This window comes from Pongo pygmaeus, chromosome 16 (assembly GCF_028885625.2).
Source record: "Pongo pygmaeus isolate AG05252 chromosome 16, NHGRI_mPonPyg2-v2.0_pri, whole genome shotgun sequence".
NCBI lineage: Eukaryota > Metazoa > Chordata > Mammalia > Primates > Hominidae > Pongo > Pongo pygmaeus.
In genome coordinates this window covers 28,674,979-28,693,024 of record NC_072389.2, presented here as the reverse complement: position 1 = coordinate 28,693,024, position 18,046 = coordinate 28,674,979, and the positions used below count along the sequence as shown (strand labels likewise).

At 43.2% G+C, this 18,046-nt stretch overlaps 1 protein-coding gene across 2 annotated transcripts in view; it reads right to left on the bottom strand.

The window, feature by feature from the left end:
* The window catches only part of GABRB3 (gamma-aminobutyric acid type A receptor subunit beta3), a 225,932-nt gene extending 208,626 nt beyond the window's left edge, over nt 1–17,306 (bottom strand). The window contains exons 1-3 of one of the 2 annotated variants that reach the window (XM_054451579.2): nt 17,188–17,306; nt 16,230–16,321; nt 15,951–16,018 (exon numbers count right to left, since the gene is read on the bottom strand). In XM_054451579.2, the coding sequence (XP_054307554.1) occupies nt 15,951–16,018; nt 16,230–16,321; nt 17,188–17,267 (240 nt within the window). In that variant the 5' untranslated portion in view covers nt 17,268–17,306. Of the gene's footprint in view, nt 1–15,950; nt 16,019–16,229; nt 16,322–16,431; nt 16,622–17,187 lie in introns of those variants that run through there. The other variant, XM_054451578.2, reaches the window with a different exon arrangement.
* Nucleotides 17,307–18,046: the final 740 nt, after the last annotated feature.

Genomic DNA, 18,046 nt, shown 5'->3' with positions numbered 1-18,046 from the left:
GTCCCAGCTACTCGGGAGCCTGAGGTGGGAGGGTCACTTGCGCACAGGAGGCAGAGGTTGCAGTGAGCCAAGATCACACCACTGCACTACAGTCTGGGCGACAGAGCGAGATCCTGTCTCAAAAAAAAATATTTTTAAAGTATAGAACACTCCACACAGGTAAAAAGTTCCCGCACCTGACACAATGTTAAAAAAATATAAAAATGTAATCTCACATATGTGTTATATATAAAGTCACATATGTGCTATGTAGAAAAACCCATGGGTGTACAGATCATGTATAGAGTTCACAGCTAAGTAAAGGAGAATGTCTGCCTCACTTCTTTCTACTTAACCATTCTCCTACCTGCTTTCCTCCCTTTCATCACATCTGAACAGAGCAGGTGTCTAAGCATCCCATAAGTTTGCAGCTCTGAAAACCCCTGGAGATTCTTCTGCACCAGCTCCTTGCAGGTTGTAACCCTCTTAGAAACTATGTACCCAACGTGGTTGCCACCAGAAGGATGATGGTAGAAACATTTCAGGTAGTCAAAACCCTCAGCGGTTTCACTTGTGTCAGGGATAAACATACTAAGAGCTAAATAGAATTTAATTTTGGGCACAGTAGCAACTGGTATATATCTACCTTCTGATGAAACATAGCAAGATATCCCAGTGTCCCAAGTATTTAAAGAAAGAAAACTCCTGTTTCTTATACCAATTTTACCATTTTTTGCTATTCGTATCCCACCATGGTTCCCTTGGGTCTTTCCATGCCTTCTAGTCTGCTGTGGACTAAGTGTCAGCTCCCCAGGCCAAGTGCCCAGAAACTCATCCCTTTCTTCACTCCTGCCCTGCAACCACGGCCCAACAGTGTCCCTAGGGGCTGTAATTATTCATTCTTCACACATTCCTTGCCTGGCACGCTCAATTGCTCGCTCACTCACTCCTGGGCTCAAACCAAACATTCTCTTCATGAGTTTCTTCAGTAACTTTAATGTGGCCTTGAGGACTTATGAGTGTCACAAAAACTTGCAAAGCTTGAACGGGGGCACTAAAAAAGTGGAAAATCCCAAACTATCATCATTTAGATTTATGTCGCTGGACATTTCATTTAGTTACAAGAGCGGTTATAATAGAGTGCCTCTTAAAGCTTAAGTATTTAGAAGGAAAGAGACAGTACAAGAATACACTAATCAACACGGAGCAATTGAACTAAAAAGTCAAGTCATAGCAGAGAATACAAGAGGTAATTATTCAGTGACATTATGTATTTTGAAAATTAAAAATGGCAAAGTTCACTGTTTTGCCTCCTTCCAGCTAGTTCCCACTGTCAACCTACAAAATGCAAAGTGCTTTGATAAGCCTAGAATTTTAAAAATCTCTATATAGCTCACTTTGCACTAACCTGTTAGAGTAAGTGTAAATTAGTTAACAGCACTTCACTGTGAAGCATCAAAACTAGTGTTTTGCCATACATATTCACAAAACCAGTCCCTTACAAGCCCTCTTCTCTACCATCTCAACAGGCTCCACTATCAGTATAATGGAATTCTAACATGTTTTGTTTTACATTTCAGGGTTTTGTTCTGATTGTTGTTGTTTTCACAGTTTCCTTTATAATGCAAGTAGCCATACAGAAAAAAAAAAAAAAACCATAGAGCTGCAATCTAGAAACATTCACGCTTTTGTGATAATACACAGAAAATAGTTTAGTAATATGTAAGTCTGATGTGTGAGTCCCTCTCTGGCTGACTGACGGTTCCTATTAATATGGCAGCATAAGCAGGTTCTGATTTTTCTGTTTGCACATTATTGCATAATCAAATATAGTCTTGGGCAAAGGTTGCCATATCAGGAAATTAGATGTCAATTAACAGAGGCTTGCTTTCCTGTCAGCCTTTGTTTAACAAATTCCATCTGCTTTCCTCTGAAGGATGTTGGAGAAGAGAATTTTCCTTAATTATTTTAGAAACAGAGATGCGATAAAAAGAGAAAAAATACTGAGCCAAACAGACTCATGAGGTATCCAAACTTGGAGAGAGAAACCAGCAGGTAAAGCCATCACTGCTTATCTCCTAAGGAGAGGTAAATGTCATTCAGGCAGGCAGCTGAGAACCAGTGCGGGACAATCTGCCCCATTAATTGACCTTTTCTTCTTAATCTCAACAAACCAACCAATGCCCACAATCTGTACCCACCCACCAATTCTCAAGAGCTGATTCTACCCCAGGTGTGCTAATGCAGTTACATTTGGAACAAAGTGCATCCCCCTTGTAAGCATCTGAACTTTGCAAGAAGCAGCCATACTTCTGAAAGAGAAAAAGAAAAAAAGAAAAAAGAAAAAAAAAATCTTAAGTAACATATGTGACACCACCATTGTAGACAAATTATGTCAAGGTGGTAAATTAGCGCAAATCACTTATTTACTCTCTTTACATTGTAATTTCCTCCACACAAACACTAAATCCATTACCAACAGGATTTCATCTACAGTGGAAAAACCTAAGTTAAACACCTGGAAATTGCTTGTGGGGGTCACTGGCTACTTCCAAGTTTGGTACACGCTCCACATTTGGATCTATATAATCCTAATCCTGACTGGGTAGTTTCCTAAAACTTAATAATTGGCACATCCACCTTTTTCCTTTGACAGAATAAAATCAAGCAATTTTCCTGGTCTTTTTGCACATCTCTGGTACAGGCAGACCAAAGTCTTCATCTCTACACCTGCAGCGGTTTACTTGCTCGGACTTTATGTATATAAAATGTTTTTATTAATAAGACTAGGAATCAAAAAAAATAGAATATAGCAAATTTTATTTTTTTTATTTATTTTTTTTTTTTGAGATGGAGTCTCGCTCTGTAGCCCGGGCTGGAGTACAGTGGCGCAATCTTGGCTCACTGCAACCTCCGCCTCCCGGGTGCCAGTTCAAGCAATTCTCCTGCCTCAGCCCCCTGAGTAGCTGGGATTACAGGCAAGCACCACCAGGCGCAGCTAATTTTTGTATTTTTAGTAGAGACGGGGTTTCACCATGTTGGCCAGACTGGTCTTGAACTCTTGACCTCGTGATCCACCCGCCTCGGCCTCCCAAAGTGCTGGGATTACAGGCGTGAGCCACCATGCCCAGCCAAAACATTATTTTTTGTAGAGATGCCATAATTGAGGTCCAAGCTTAAAATTATCTGCATTAAATGCTGGCTCCTCGCCCCACACTGGCCGAGTGCAGCACTGCAGACGATACTGACCACACCCCTGTCCTCTTCCTTTTGGTCTGGATTACGAAGTCAAAGAATGTTAAGATTGTTACTAAAATACCAAAAAAGATTAAAAAATGGTGCATGAATTAAATGTATGTAAAATGTTCTAAAAAACCTGAATATGGACAATTTGGAACCCAACAACAAAAACTAAGGTACTTCTCTACTGGATGGTTCTTCTTAGGTAATAAGGGAAATGTTATGCTTTGGATACAAGAGAAACATTTTAATAGCTCACTGGAGGTTTTATTCACAAACTAATAATTCTAAATTCAGACCAAAAAAAACTAATGCAACTATGTTTGAGACCTGAAAATTACTGAGCATGGATCCGGATGTTAAATCCCAGCTGTTTATGTACAAAGTAGCTGAGGCTCATAGCACACAGCAAAGGGAACCTGAAATAAGAGTTCCCGGGTTCTACACCCACCATGCTTTGACAACACAACTGCAAGCTGCCAGAGGAGATGGGCTCAGTGCCACTGACCACCACGTGGACAACCAATTAAACCACATGCAGTATCAAATGACAAGAAGCTGCGGTCTGTGTAAAGCAAATAGAAGGTCTCCTTATGTTTCAAACAGCTCACGGACTCTAAGAAACATGGAAATCAGAGCTGCAAGGCAACTCAGAGAGCATCCATTCCAGCACCCTCGTTAGAAAGATGATCAAACTGAGTCTGAATGACTTGCCAGAGTTCACACAAACCCTTCCTTGGGATCTAAACGTTCTTACACCTCAGATTTTCCACTGCAGAGGGCGAGCTTGAAAGCTAAACCCTCTATGTTCTCTAAAGGCAAAATACCCTAAAGTATGGAGGAAATTACCTAGATAATTAACATTCCAAACAGTTTATGATAATAAAGTAAAATCTTAAGCCTGGAGAACCATGTTTTATTTAGCATATTTAGTATTGCTTCAAACTTTATCTTTATTTTATGATTGAAAAGTGGTTCTCCAGGCATAAGGAGAAAAAGAAAGATGAATGGATAATTGATTGATTGATTGATTGATATAGATATAGATATACATAGATAAGCACTGTATTTCCAAAATAAGAATGCTTCTTTTAAAAACTGGTTTTCTCTGCTTCTAAATGCCAACACACACACACGCACACACACACACAAGCAAACAAACAAAAACCCACCACAATTAATTAACATTTTTTAATCTCTTTGAATTTCTGGATCTGCTTTCATTTACTCACCCATGATCACCAGCCTTTTACAATCCCTAAGCCAAGTACAGGCCAGGTCCCAGAGAGGCCTCTGCAGTGGTGGTTAATCAATATTGTCCTCTTATGAGAGTACTGTGCTTTACAGAACAGTCCAGAAAATGCATCTGCCCCCGAGCTACTGTTAGTGACTATTCCTGAACAGGTATACACTCTTCATAGAATTATACAAAATTAGGCCAGGCGCGGTGGCTCACGCCTATAATCCCAGCATTTTGGGAGGCCAAGGTGGGGCGGATCACCAGGTCAGAAGTTAGAGACCAGCCTGGCCAACACAGTGAAAGCTCGTCTCTACTAAAAATACAAAAAAATTAGCCAGGTGTGGTGGCACATGCCCGTAGACCCAGCTACTTGAGAGACTGAGGCAGGGGAGTCACTTGAACCCGGGAGTCTGAAGTTGCAGTGAGTCAAGACCATGCCATTGCACTCCAGCCTGGGTGACACAGCAAGACTCCATCTCAAAAAAAGAAAAAAAAAATACAATATTAGTCATAAGAGAAATTTTAGAGATGACTTCCTCCAGAGGAGGCCAAATACTTTCATCACTAGAATCTTTCATCCAAACAGAATTTCATTTTATATGTAAATATAACTGATATAAAAATTATATACTATACTATATATTCTCACTGTATATAATATAAATTACATGTCACCATACCTGTGTATATAATAGAATATATTCAAAGATGGAAGGGGACTCTCCCTAGTGGGAGGCAGTGTCTGAGCACTGCCTGTTTCCCCTGCTGCTACAGCCCCCAGGAGGAATCTCCAGGTATCCAAGGCTACCAACCACGGCCACACCCAGTAGCTTCAGGGAGCCGTATTTTGTTCTCCAAATTAAGCTACTATTATTGACGCCTCTTGCACTTTCTCCTCTTCAACACACACCTCTATCCCTCTTATTTATTTATTTAGTTAGTTAGTTAGTTAGTTAGTTAGTTAGTTAGTTAGTTAGAGACAGAGTTTCTCTCTGTCGCCCAGGCTGGAGTGCAGTGGTGCGATCTCAGTTCACTGCAGCCTCTGCCTCCCGGGTTCAAGATTCTTGTGACTCAGCCTCCTGAGCAGCTGGGATTACAGGAGAGCGCAATCATGCCCAGCTAATTTTTGTATTTTTAGCAGAAATGGGGTTTTGCCATGTTGACCAGGCTGGTCTTGAACTTCTGAGTTCAGGTAATCCATCCACCTTGGCCTCCCAAAGTGCTGGGATTACGGGCATAAAACCCCACACCCAGCCCTCTTTATCATTTACTCTTATAATAGGTACAAGAACATCAGAAGGCTTAATACATACAAACCTCCCCTCAATGTCACAGAGACTGTTACTGTAAAACAAAAAATATCTTATTTTTTAAAATCAATTAATTATAACAAGTGCTTTAATCTTCATTTCTGGAAAATATCATTCATCTCCTTGTAAACGGGTAGATTATTTGTCAAAATTTTGCCTTCAACGATGTGGGCACTGTCAGTCAAAGTGGCTTTGCTAATACAGTACTCTTCTCTGCTATTGTCATTAATATGGAAGACCATTCTGTACAGTCCTTTAGGCCCATATTTCTTAAACTGTATTCTACCAAAACCTTCGTGAAGAAGTGCTAATTAAGGGCCCCTCACCCCTTCACAAAGAAAAAAAATTTCCAGTCAAATACATCTGGAAAACGTTGAATTCTTCACCCACTCATGAAGATTTACAAAATCATTAATGTATTAAAGAACCTGACAATTCCTGCAGCAAAGAAACCTATTTTATGTGTTGGCCATAATTTCCAATATTATTTGAGCAGAAACACTTAGATTACAGGACACACATTAACGTTCTATAGGACGGTGTTCTCTAAGCAACATTGTTTTAGTCCATGCCACAAGGAATGACATCTCACAGGGAATGATTACAGGACACACATTAACATTCTATAGGACGGTGTTCTCCAAGCAACCATTGTTTTAGTCCATGCCACAAGGAATGACACCTCACAGGGAATTTTACTGCCCAGGGCCAAATCAAAAGAAAGATTCAGAAATGAAAACTCATTCAATGGCACAGTCCAATATACCCTCATACCAATGAGTTAACTGCAGAATGTTTAACAGCCTCAACAAAGAATATCGCACAATCAATCCAGGTCTTCAGACAGGTATCCCCGCCCCCTTTCTAGCATGCATACTGCCTTGGAAAGGCAAGGCATTTTGCAGGCCCTGCCCTAATTGTGGACTCTGCGCCTTCAGCGTGTATCAGTGGTGAGAAATTATACTTGGAGGGCACCTGGCAGTAACTCCAACGCCTCCCAAGGGTTCTTGGCCCATAGCTTTGGAACCACTGGTCTGGGCCATAGGGATGGCACTGTTTTCCATAACTCAGATATTTTTTCTGGGACAAGTTCACAGGGATCTTCATGTTTAAAGTTACAGTTAATTTTATGGGCTAAACACCCAAAAAAGAGAATCTCTGCAAAAAAACAGTTCCAAAGATACACCTTTACTGCAAGGGCCATTGACTCCAAGAATTCACTCAACAAATATTTACCAAGTATAACCTACATGGCAAGAACTGTGCTCTGTGGCCATTCTAGTATACTTTTGACCTGACATATGGATTTGTCTCTCACATAGAGAATTACAGTCAGCATAATCGGCAAAAATTAACAATATTACAATAAATTATCCAAATTGGTTTTGTTCTTTCACAAACATTTTTGGTCTGCATAGATACACACACACACACACACACACACCATGGAATAATGGATGACCCAGAAAACTTGTTCCTGCTGCTCATTAAAACTAATTATTGTAAAGTCTTATTCAAACAAATAAAATTGAAAAGAACAGTGATGTGATGTTGAGCTAACTGACAAATATTTTATACATATATGGCAAACACAGTCAGGGTTATATCATTTTAAGCTAGCAGATTTTGTAATTTTTAAAGTTAATACAAAATAAAATAAAACAAATGGGCCGGGCACGGTGGCTCACACCTGTCATCCCAGCACTTTGGGAGGCTGAGGCAGGTGGATCACCTGAGGTTAGGAGTTCAAGACCAGCCTGGCCAACATGGTGAAACCCCGTCTCTACTAAAAATAAAAATTAAAAAATTAGCCGGGCATGGTGGCATGCGCCTGTAATCCCAACTACTGGAGAGGCTGAGGCAAGAGAATTGCTTGAACCCAGGAGGCGGTGGTTGCAGTGAGCTGAGATTGCACCATTGCACTCCAGCCTGGGCGACAGTGAGAGACTCGGTCTCAAAAAAAAAAAAAATATATATATATATATATATATAAATATAATATATATAGTGTCATGAATCATGGCATGTGGATTCAGCAGTTACATAAAAGGAATCTTTTATTGTAGAACTGGGGTAAAACATGATGATGATGTAATCAATAGAATTCATATCCGCTTTTAAAAACAAATTAGGACACTTAAAGAACTGCGATGTTCTCAGATTTTAATCTTATTCTTATTCATGTGAAATGTTAGTACCGCACATGCCAAAGTTTTTGATATCTGTAGTAAATGCTTCTGTGTGATGTTTAAGTTCAGCAGAAAAATGCAAAAAGAGATACATTAGTTAACGTTTACATATGGCTTCTAATTCTGGATGTGGTCTCCTGACTACAAAGGAATGAGGGGCAATCTACATTTCCAGCTACAGAGATCAAGAGACTCACTCTATCTTGATTGAATGGCACTGAGCAAATCGCCAAGAGACCTATCTTAGTCCTCTTCTTCCAAATTTTGCAGCTAGACAATCCTCTTAACGGCTAGCATAAATGGCCCAGAAGTAAGTTGCACCAGAAACTTGCAAACAAATGAAAACCACTTCTGCTCCACTGCACTGCTGAGTGGGCGGGGGGAAGGGAAGACAAAGCCCAAAGAATCCCTGTATAAAAAGAACGTCAAGGCCAGGCACGGTGGCTCACACCTGTAATCCCAGCACTTTGGGAGGTCGAGGCGGGTGGATCACGAGGTCAGGAAATCGAGACCATCCTGGCTGACACGGTGAAACCCCGTCTCTACTAAAACCACAAAAAGTTAGCTGGGCATGGTGGCGGGCACCTGTAGTCCCAGCTACTCGGGAGGCTGAGGCAGGAGAATGGCGTGAACCCGGGAGGCGGAGCTTGCAGTGAGCCAAGATCGCACCACTGCACTCCAGCCGGGGTGACAGAGCAAGGCTCCGTCTCAAAAAAAAAAAAGTCAAAACTTGCCTATAATATACGAAAGCTCCACCCTCATATATTTTCTAAGGAGATACAAAACTTTCAGTGTACAAAGGAACCAGCGATTGGTGCTTAGAATATCCTCACCAGCACTTACATAGGCTAAATTTTGAGAGAACACTGCAATCCTTTACTCTTCTTTCTGCTTTGAAATTAGCATAAAAGTTCCCCAGTGAAAGAGGTACCAGCTACAGAATACTTTACAGACTTTGTGATCTTTGGTTGGTGGTATTATAATTGGGTGCAATCACACAAATTATGGTTGAATTATGTCCTCTAAAGTAAACACTGTATACATCACATTTAGCCTGTAAGATTCTTCTCTGTCCTGAGCCCAAATTCCGAGATATAAAAGTATTTCATTGAAAATTTACATATCACTTTCTTCATGCACTTATATATTTATTCATTTGTTTATTCTTCATTCATACATTCCTTTCCACAAATATTGAAAAGGTACCTATCAAATATTGGATCCTATGCAAAGAACCGCTCATAGAAACAGCCCTGCCTCACGGAGTGTATGCTCTAATGGAGAGAGATGGAGAAGAAAGGCTAAACAAACAACCACACCCAAAGAACATTTAACACTATAATAAGTTTTGCAGGAAAGAATAAGTTTTCACAGAAACGCAGAAAGGGAAATGTCTAATTTAGACAGCAACGAAGGTCATGGAAGAAGATAAAGTCCCGTGAGCCCTTAATGGAGCATCTTTTGTTGTCCTGTAGCATGACAAGGTAGAAAGACCAAAGAAGCAGAACCAGGTCCCAGCTTTGTCGTGCAGTAAGAGTGAGAAAGTCGGTGCTATTTCCGAGCCTATTTCCTCATCTAAAAAATGGAGATGAGGTTAACACCTCTGTTACCCACATCACCAGCTGATGGATCAAGTTTGATAATCAAATGTGACATAATACCTGAAGCATTTTATAAACCGCAGAATGGTGTAAAACTGTCAGTTACCAACTCCCTAGGTCACACCTCAATACGAATGACAAAAGATTTCAAATGTTTGATGGGCTTCATTTATTTATTCCAAATATTTGGTAGTCATCAAAATGCAATGATCAGCATGCATAAGACACAGACTGCTATGAGTAAGAAAGGTTCAGTTACCCATAGAAGAAAAAGAAGAGCTGCACCCATATTAGATTCTGAAAAGTCAGTTGATGAATTCAGATGGTTTTCCTTGTGAAAATCAAGAAGTCTGCAGTCCCAAACATGAGCCTTTCTTTCCAAGAGATGTGACACCCTAGGAGAACTCTACACCTGCTATTGACACTTCTCCATTTCTTTTGTTCCTTCATGCATTTCATTAAAAGAACACTGCCCTCCTCATTAACATCTACTCCATTCTTCATTTAAATGAAGACCAAATCTACAAGATACCTTCATTTGGCAAGTAGCCCAAGAAGCAACAGCTATCTTTTTGAACTCATTTTATTTACCACTATCCATGGAAATATAAGCAGAATATTTTATCTTTGGAAAAAACAAATGTTGGAGTCAAAGACAGACACCAGTCATAATTTGGCAACTGCAACTCCAACTGCAATCTACCAGACTTATTTAACTTATTTACATGTAGTTAATTCTTTAACTACATGTAAATAAGCAGATTTGCCCCATCACTTCAAACTAAAGACAACATGCCATAAGATCCTAGAGCCCAGCACAGGCTCAAGCAAGAGGCCATCCACAACAGGACCATGCATGTAAGATCCATTTTTTTAAGAGATGTAACATAAGCTTTACAACCTCCCTGAGGGGAAAGGCAAAAAGCATTCTCTTTTTGCTCTCTATACCATATGTTCTAACATTAAACACAAGCCTCTCTTACTAAAGAGCATATTATATAAGGCATTATTGTCATCCATCTCTGAAGTTCATTATATGCTTTCTTATCAGTGCCCCAGCATTGATGTATGATCATAACTTATGCATGAAACATACTGTCAGTGAAAAGTAATGTGCTCAATAAACACCCTTACCTCCCAAATGGAGCAATCTAGAGCCAAGCACAGACACACACCCTGGACCTTACCCCTGAAGTGCCTTCCATGTAAGCAGTTTTCCAACCCCAACTGGGTCAGGGAAACTTCCTTTCTGCTGAGTCATCCCCTCAGCGTGCTTTGTAATAAGAACATTAGCGCATTTCCTACCTTTAAACTGCTAATAGCAATTCATATGCAAACTCTGAATATGGCCCAGGCCTCTCCAGAAGCAATCAGTAAAGGACAGCCTGCTAACATGTGATAGTGTGGGTGTCCTCACTGAGATTTTCTCTGTAGAGCTCAGCCTCTTATGATATCACTTTGGTATCAATTGTGTCCCCACACAATGAGCATCTGGAAACCTCCGACTGAATTCCTGAGGATTAAGTGACTTGCCTGAGGCTAGATGTTCCCACGGACTTGGAAACAGAACCCATAGCTCCCAATACTATAAGGCTTTTTTTAAACACACTACATGGACCCCTGGGATTCAGCTCCTCCTGCCTGAGAACCTAGCCAGGGACTGGATGTCCTGTGTTCATTCAGCACTCACCGATGGCAAAGCAGCTTCTAGACCCTGAAGTAGGGGGAAGGAGGACTAATTAACACAAATTTCGTCAAAAGATGTCTAAAAGCTGCATTTTCCAAACCTCTAATCCTAGCTCACTCTAGCCTGAATCTGCCTCTCCTCTTTGCCCCTCTTCTAAAAAGAAAGAAAAACATAAAATAATAGTGCAAATGTGTGTGTGTGTGTGTGATTTTTGTACATGGGTATGACTGTATCCATTTAGTAGTGATACAGCTCCAAAGCTGCTTCTTGAAATGTGCTAAAATTATGTTCATATGCACACTTATTTCACACTTAGACATTAAAAAATGGATTTTATGAGAAGAAAATGCAACAAGTGAGAAGTGAACACAAAACAGCAAGCATAATGGATGAGTATGTTTCATGATAACTAAAAATACACATTGTATGTTACCCAAAAGGAACCCTAATTTTTAAAAACAAAAAACAATAATTTATTATTTATACACATGAAATGATGAAAAAAAGTCCTGTAGTTACACTTTCATTAGGATTGAGTTAATTTTAATGGATTAATTAAGTATGAAGTAATAGCAAAGTGCAAGTTAAATCACAGGAATTATCATTACTATCACTAGAGTCTGAATCTAGTTTTATGTCCCTAATGCCAGATAGTTAATGAAGTAAAAAGTAAGTACATGTAACTTCTCCAAATTAACAGATCAAACAATGGCTCATTTTAATAAATTTTTTAAAACTCATATTTTAAAATACTGTTTTTAAGTTAAAAATCCCTAATTGTTTTATTTTTCAATATTTTATGTTTCCTATACTTGCAATAGTTTTTCCATTTGTTGATCTCTTCATCTATCTACTCAACACATTTATTGTTCACTAGAACCACTGGTAAGCACCAAAATTATAACACACAGTAATTTTCAGCAGACAGTGTTCTTGGACACATGCAACCTCACTTAAAGAAATATACAAACTAAATCTCAATAATTATCTAGCCATGTATAATTTTTATAGATTATCTAAAATTTTAAATAGGCTCTAAGAGAAACAAGAGGGAAGTTACACAAAACAAAATGTTCTTTGACAAGTATCTGGTCAGCTAATTTAAAAAAAAGAATGTATGAAAAGAAACATTAAAAGATTCAGAAAAAAATGGAAATTTATAACTCCACTATCCATGAAGCAAGCTATGGCAAAACCAATACTAAATATTAAAACATTCAAATCCCTTCCTAGATTGTTTCCACAAAACACCAAAATGAATGATGAGATATGCATTTACATGCATAACTGATCTATATATGTGTTTATTTGAGATCGGAGACATTTTTTGGAGGCATCATCTACACACGCTACCAGTAGATAACGACTGGAGTCTACAATTGTTTAAAGCAAAAAGCAACAACAGCATCATTCTTGTGTAGTACCGTTACTGTTCTCTGCAATCACCCTCAAAAAACTCATGAACAAATGCATACACATCTCTCCCCATTTTGAGATACACGTGGTTTTCAAAGTCCTTGTTTTGAACTTTGGTGAATTTGTATTTATTTCACTAAATACACGTTTTCAAAAATGCATCTATCAAAACCTGAGGGGAAAATTTCAAGAAAGAATCTTCCAAGATCATTTATCCCTCATTCATTCTACCTCACCATCACTAATCCTCTCTCTAAATTAACATTTTGGCCAAAATAGTCATCTTATGCCATATCTCAAATCATGTCAATTACCTGCTTTAAAACCTTTACCATTTATAGGCTCCTTATTTCCTGAAATTATCATGTGAAGTCCTTGGCCTCCTGCAGAACGGCCTAGGTGCACATGGGTTTGTCTTGCTTTCCCAACTTCGTCTCTGGAATCTCCCCTTCTAAATCTCTGATCTTGCTCATCCACCCCTTCGTAACTCTGCCATTTTCTTTCCTAACCCAGAATATCCTCCTTCAAGTAAGCCAGTCAGAATTCTATTCATACCCCTCACACAATTTAAACATAATTTATTTCATGAAAGTTTCCACATCAAATACCTCCTTCCTCCCAGCCAGCTTCTCTCATCCCTCCTCCTCCCTCCCTCTCTCTTCTGTGTGCCTCTGTCACTTGTTCCTCTAATGGGACTTGCCACATCCTACCTGTGAACAAGCGTTTGTCATATCTGCTCTAAGAGTCACAACACACTTAAAGTGAGACCATTTCTTATTGAGTTTCATAACTTACCACACTTAGTTTTGTGTGACCAGTAAGGTGATTAATAAAGCTCATGAATAGATTTTACTGTTTTCAAACAACATTGACTGAGTGGCAGCTCTAATCCTATGCTCATATATTTTCTATTCTTTCCCTGTAAAACGTGAGTCCCTAAATGATATTTAACCATTGCTCTATTTGAGGTTCCTTTAGGAACAGGTGAAATACCACAGCTATTATCATGCACAAATATTTTAAGGAAAATCAGATTTTTCTAAAACATGATGTGACCAATCTGCTTGTGGGAGGAAGATATTTTAAATGGCTGACATTCACATCTGCCCAATAGCCTTCAGTCTCCAATCCTACTGGGATCCTCAATATTTGTTTATAATAGGTTTGTGTTTACAGAGCCAGAAATATTATTGTCATAAGAATGCAAAAAAAATGCATACAAGTATATTTTGGCATGCTGTGCATACCTAGTGGTTATGGAATATACACTTAAAGATTGTTCAATACAATGGCTTGTATCTTCCATTTGTCTTTCTGTTACTGGGTTCAGAGAAAATTGAGACACTTCAAATCATAGACTACAAATTACGCAAACATTGATGAAGTTTTTAAACGTACCAACTGTCAGCATGATGCCAGAACAACTGGAAAACTAAGTTTAAAAAATAACTCAAACAAATATGTGATGATGTGTAACAGCACACTCTCCTCACTCCCCGAATTATTCTACTATTGTGTAGAGTTCTTAAAGGGCCAAATCAATACATTTTCTCTTCCACCTGCCATCCTCCGACATAATTATTTTTGACATAATAATCCACTAAGTAATCAATTAACTTCTGTACTAAATTGTCTTCTCTAGAGAATGTGCAGTCCCCAGTTGAGAAAATCACAGATCACAGAGTGTGGATCTTAAATGTATTAACTTGTTTCCTTAAAAACATAAAACAAACATTTTGAGTAAAATTATTTTTATAGTATTACATAAAAAGTAAAATAGACATAATGTTAATTTTTATTGTAAGATAATTTATGCAGTTACATTCCTTCTGTGTTTCTTGCTAACACTTTTACTGATACAATATTTGACTTACAAATGTCCTAAGTGATATACTTTGGAAAAAAGTACATTTTTAAATACACGGGATTGTAAATTTAAAAGCTTTAGATTAACAGTGAAAAATTAATGAGAACAGCTTGGCGTGGTCAAAAGTTTCTTCCTACAACATCCTTAGTGGTAGGTATTTTAAAAGTATCTCACTAACGTCTATTTTTAAAAATAGTTTTACTTTATTTGTATATATTCATATATCTGTGACTTACTGCAAAGTTCCTTAAAATATTGTCCACAAAATACCCGCTTCAAAATATTTGAAGAAGTAGTTTTAAATGCAGAGACCCCAAGACTCCGCCTATCTTGATCAGAATCCCTTGGAGTGAGGAACTAGCAGGCGTGCATTTAAAGCAAGTTTGCCCACGTGATTCCGACGTACACGAGAGTTAAGAAGCCTACCGAGTGGATCTAAAACCATGTCTCACTGTATTCTCAATGTTGTATGTCCGAAAGAAAAGTTGCCAAAAGATTTCTTCCAAAAAAAAATATATTGTTTACAAATGCTCCTCCTACAGTGTCCCTCAGCAGAAAACTAAACTAGTTTTCAAATCCCACGGCGTTTCAGCTCAATTAACAAATGAAAGAGCCATCCTTCTCCTGATTCCCTGGCGTCCTAAAGCGCTCCTGGCAAAAGCCCGCTTCGCACCTCGGGGTACTGACCTCCGCTTCCCACAGGTCAGAATATTGAATCCAGTCTGCATTCACAGAAGACCCAAGTGACACTGGGTCACCAGCCTCCGACTCTCCCGGCAGAGCGGCTCCTCTGAGAGCCCGCCTAGGCGCGGCCTCCCGCTCTCTGAAGCAGCGGAAGCCTGTCAGCACCTCGGACAGAGACTGGCTGTGCCGGGCCCGGGTCTCCCAGTCCAGGAGACAGCCTTGGAAAAACCGCAGAGACACCCCTGGAACGCACAGACCACCGTCTTCGTTCCCCTTTCCTGCAGCCAGCATATCTTTCCAAACGACAACAAAGGAAACCTTAAGTACCTCTTACCTAGACTATAGGAGCCACCCCCACATCTCGCCTCTCCCGGTTCCCCAGCGCCTGTTGCTAAGGAGGCGAGACAGCGCTCGGGAAACCTCGGGACCAGACGACAGAGCGCTGGAGGAGCTGAGAGCCCACTGGCAGCGGCGGACGGGTGCACTAGGCCGGCCAGGACCCCTCCGCAGGAAGGGTGCGCCCTCGCGTCTCCGACGCCAGCCCGGCCCCCGAGCGCCCGGGGCGGGTGCAGGGAGCCGGGCAAGCGAGGGGCCGGCGCCCGGGAGCGCGGCTCCCTCTGCGGGCCGGGGAAACTCGGCCCCGGCCGAAGAGGCCTCCGGCCCAGCACTGTGGACGCCTGTGATCCCAGACAGCGGGCCGGGGGCTCAGGGACCGCCCTGGGAGGGCGGGCACTCACCATGTTGACTTCGGAAACCATGTCGATGCTGGCGATGTCGATGTTCATCCCCACGCAGACCGGGGGACCTGCGGGAAGCGCAGGACACGGCGATCAGCCCAGCTCCGAGGCGGGGCGCGGGCGGCTCTGAGGGCTGGGGGCTATCCCGGGAGGGGCGCGGGCGACGGGCCCCCACCCCCACCCGCCGCGGCTCCGCTGATGCGGCCCCCGCCTCCCTCCGCCCAGGCCGCCGCCGCCGTGGGTCGCGCTTCCCGCAGCGGCCACGCGCAGCCCACTTACCCCCGAAGTCGGGTCTCAGGCGAATGTCGTAGCCTTTCAACAGCTTGTCCACCGTCTCCTTCACAAAGGACATGTTCCCGGGATCGTTAACACTGGGGGAGGAACGCGGAGCACAGAGAGCAGGGTCAGGGGCGGCTCAGCCGCCAGCGCCCCGCGCACTCCGCGCCCTGCCCGCCGCCCGCCGGCCCACCCGCGACCCTACCTCTGGGCGCAGCACACCACAGCCACCAGCACCGGGGCCGAGAAGATGCCGAAAAGCCTTCCTCCCGCAAGGCCCCACATCCCTCCGCCGCGCCCCGGCACGGGGGAGGGGGCGCCCCGCCGCCGTCGCGACCCGCAGCCGGGGCTGCTCCTGCTGCTGCCGCCGCCGCCGCCGCGCTGGCCCGGAGCGGAGGAGGGCGGAGGGGGAGGGGAGGAGGGGGAGGAGCGGGCGCTGGGAGAGGAGGGAGGAGCGGGGAGGGAGGAGCGCGCGCGGGCGCGGGGCGGGGGAGGAGGCCGGAGAGTCGGAGGCGGAGCCGCCGCTCCGCGCACCCTGCCCTCCCCCACGCTCGCCGCGGTCCGAGTCCGAGGCCCTGGGCGCTCCCCTCCCGCCTCGGCGGCAGCCGCACGGGACTCGGACCTCTGGGACCGCGGAGTGCGGGGGCGACCCGGGCCGGACGCTGCGAGCAGAGCCGCGGCTGCGCGGAGTCGGGAGGGGCGGGGGGTCGGCCACTGAGCCGGCTTCTCTGGGCTCTCGGCGGCCGGGCGAGTGCGGGGACTGTCGCCAGCCTCGGCGCTGGCATAAGCGGCGGCGGAAACGCTGCCCGCCTACCCCGGCCCCAGAAGTTGGCCCCGCACGACGACCACAGCCCGCTGCAGCGCAGCCCGAGAGCCCCCGGGTGCCGCGCCTCTGCCCGCCGGACTGCGTGCCGCCGCCTCCCGACGGTGCCTGCAGAACGCCGGGAAGCCCCCGCCTCACCTGCGGGGCTCAGAGCCTCGGGTCCCCAGGGTCCAGGAGAGCCAGATGGGCAGCAGGAGCTCCAGGAGCCCGGAGCACATGGCGCTGTTCCTCCGGCCTAACCTGCTGGGATCCGCTCTCCCCACTAGTCTCCGAGCATTCAAACGGCGACGCGGGGATCCCCGCCCCTACCCCCACCCCCACCCCCAGGCTTTCCCGCCTGACCCGTCTTCCAGCCCCTGGTGTGGCGGCCCGATTTTTCATTTATAAAATTGGACCATTTTTTTTAACAGCTGCTCCTTAAACTGCACCTCTTACCCTCACTCCTGAACATTTCTTGGAAGCACTGAGCCCTTTCTTCTCACATATATACAGATATAATGGATGGTTAAGTGAGGCCTGAATATGTGTTTTATCAGCAAACTGGAATCCCAGCCAGACTTGGAGACTGGATTGTCATTCCAGGTAAAATACGTGCCTTTTTTGGTGCCGCCCAGAGCTATCCGTGGTCCTTAATATAAGGCAAGGGTCCTTGCTTCCCTGCAACAGGCCTCCTTCGGCTGTCATTAGAAGGCTACTGGCGCACTGGCGCAAGGACCCTGGTGTACCAGTGCACACCGGATGCACCCCGCCCTCTGGACCACCACCGCACACCTAAGGGGCCACTCACCTACGGCCACAGGTTTTATATTTTAGTGAATGAGCCCCAGTAAAATTTATCTGTACCTCGGACTTCTAATATTGAAGAAGATGGTTACACAATCCTACTTGTAGCCAACTAACAAAACCTACACATCAAGCTCGTTTTTGTGTTCTGTAGACTTCTTCAGATTATTCCAGGACTTAATGAATGGTTAATAATAGATAACTACTTTCCTGT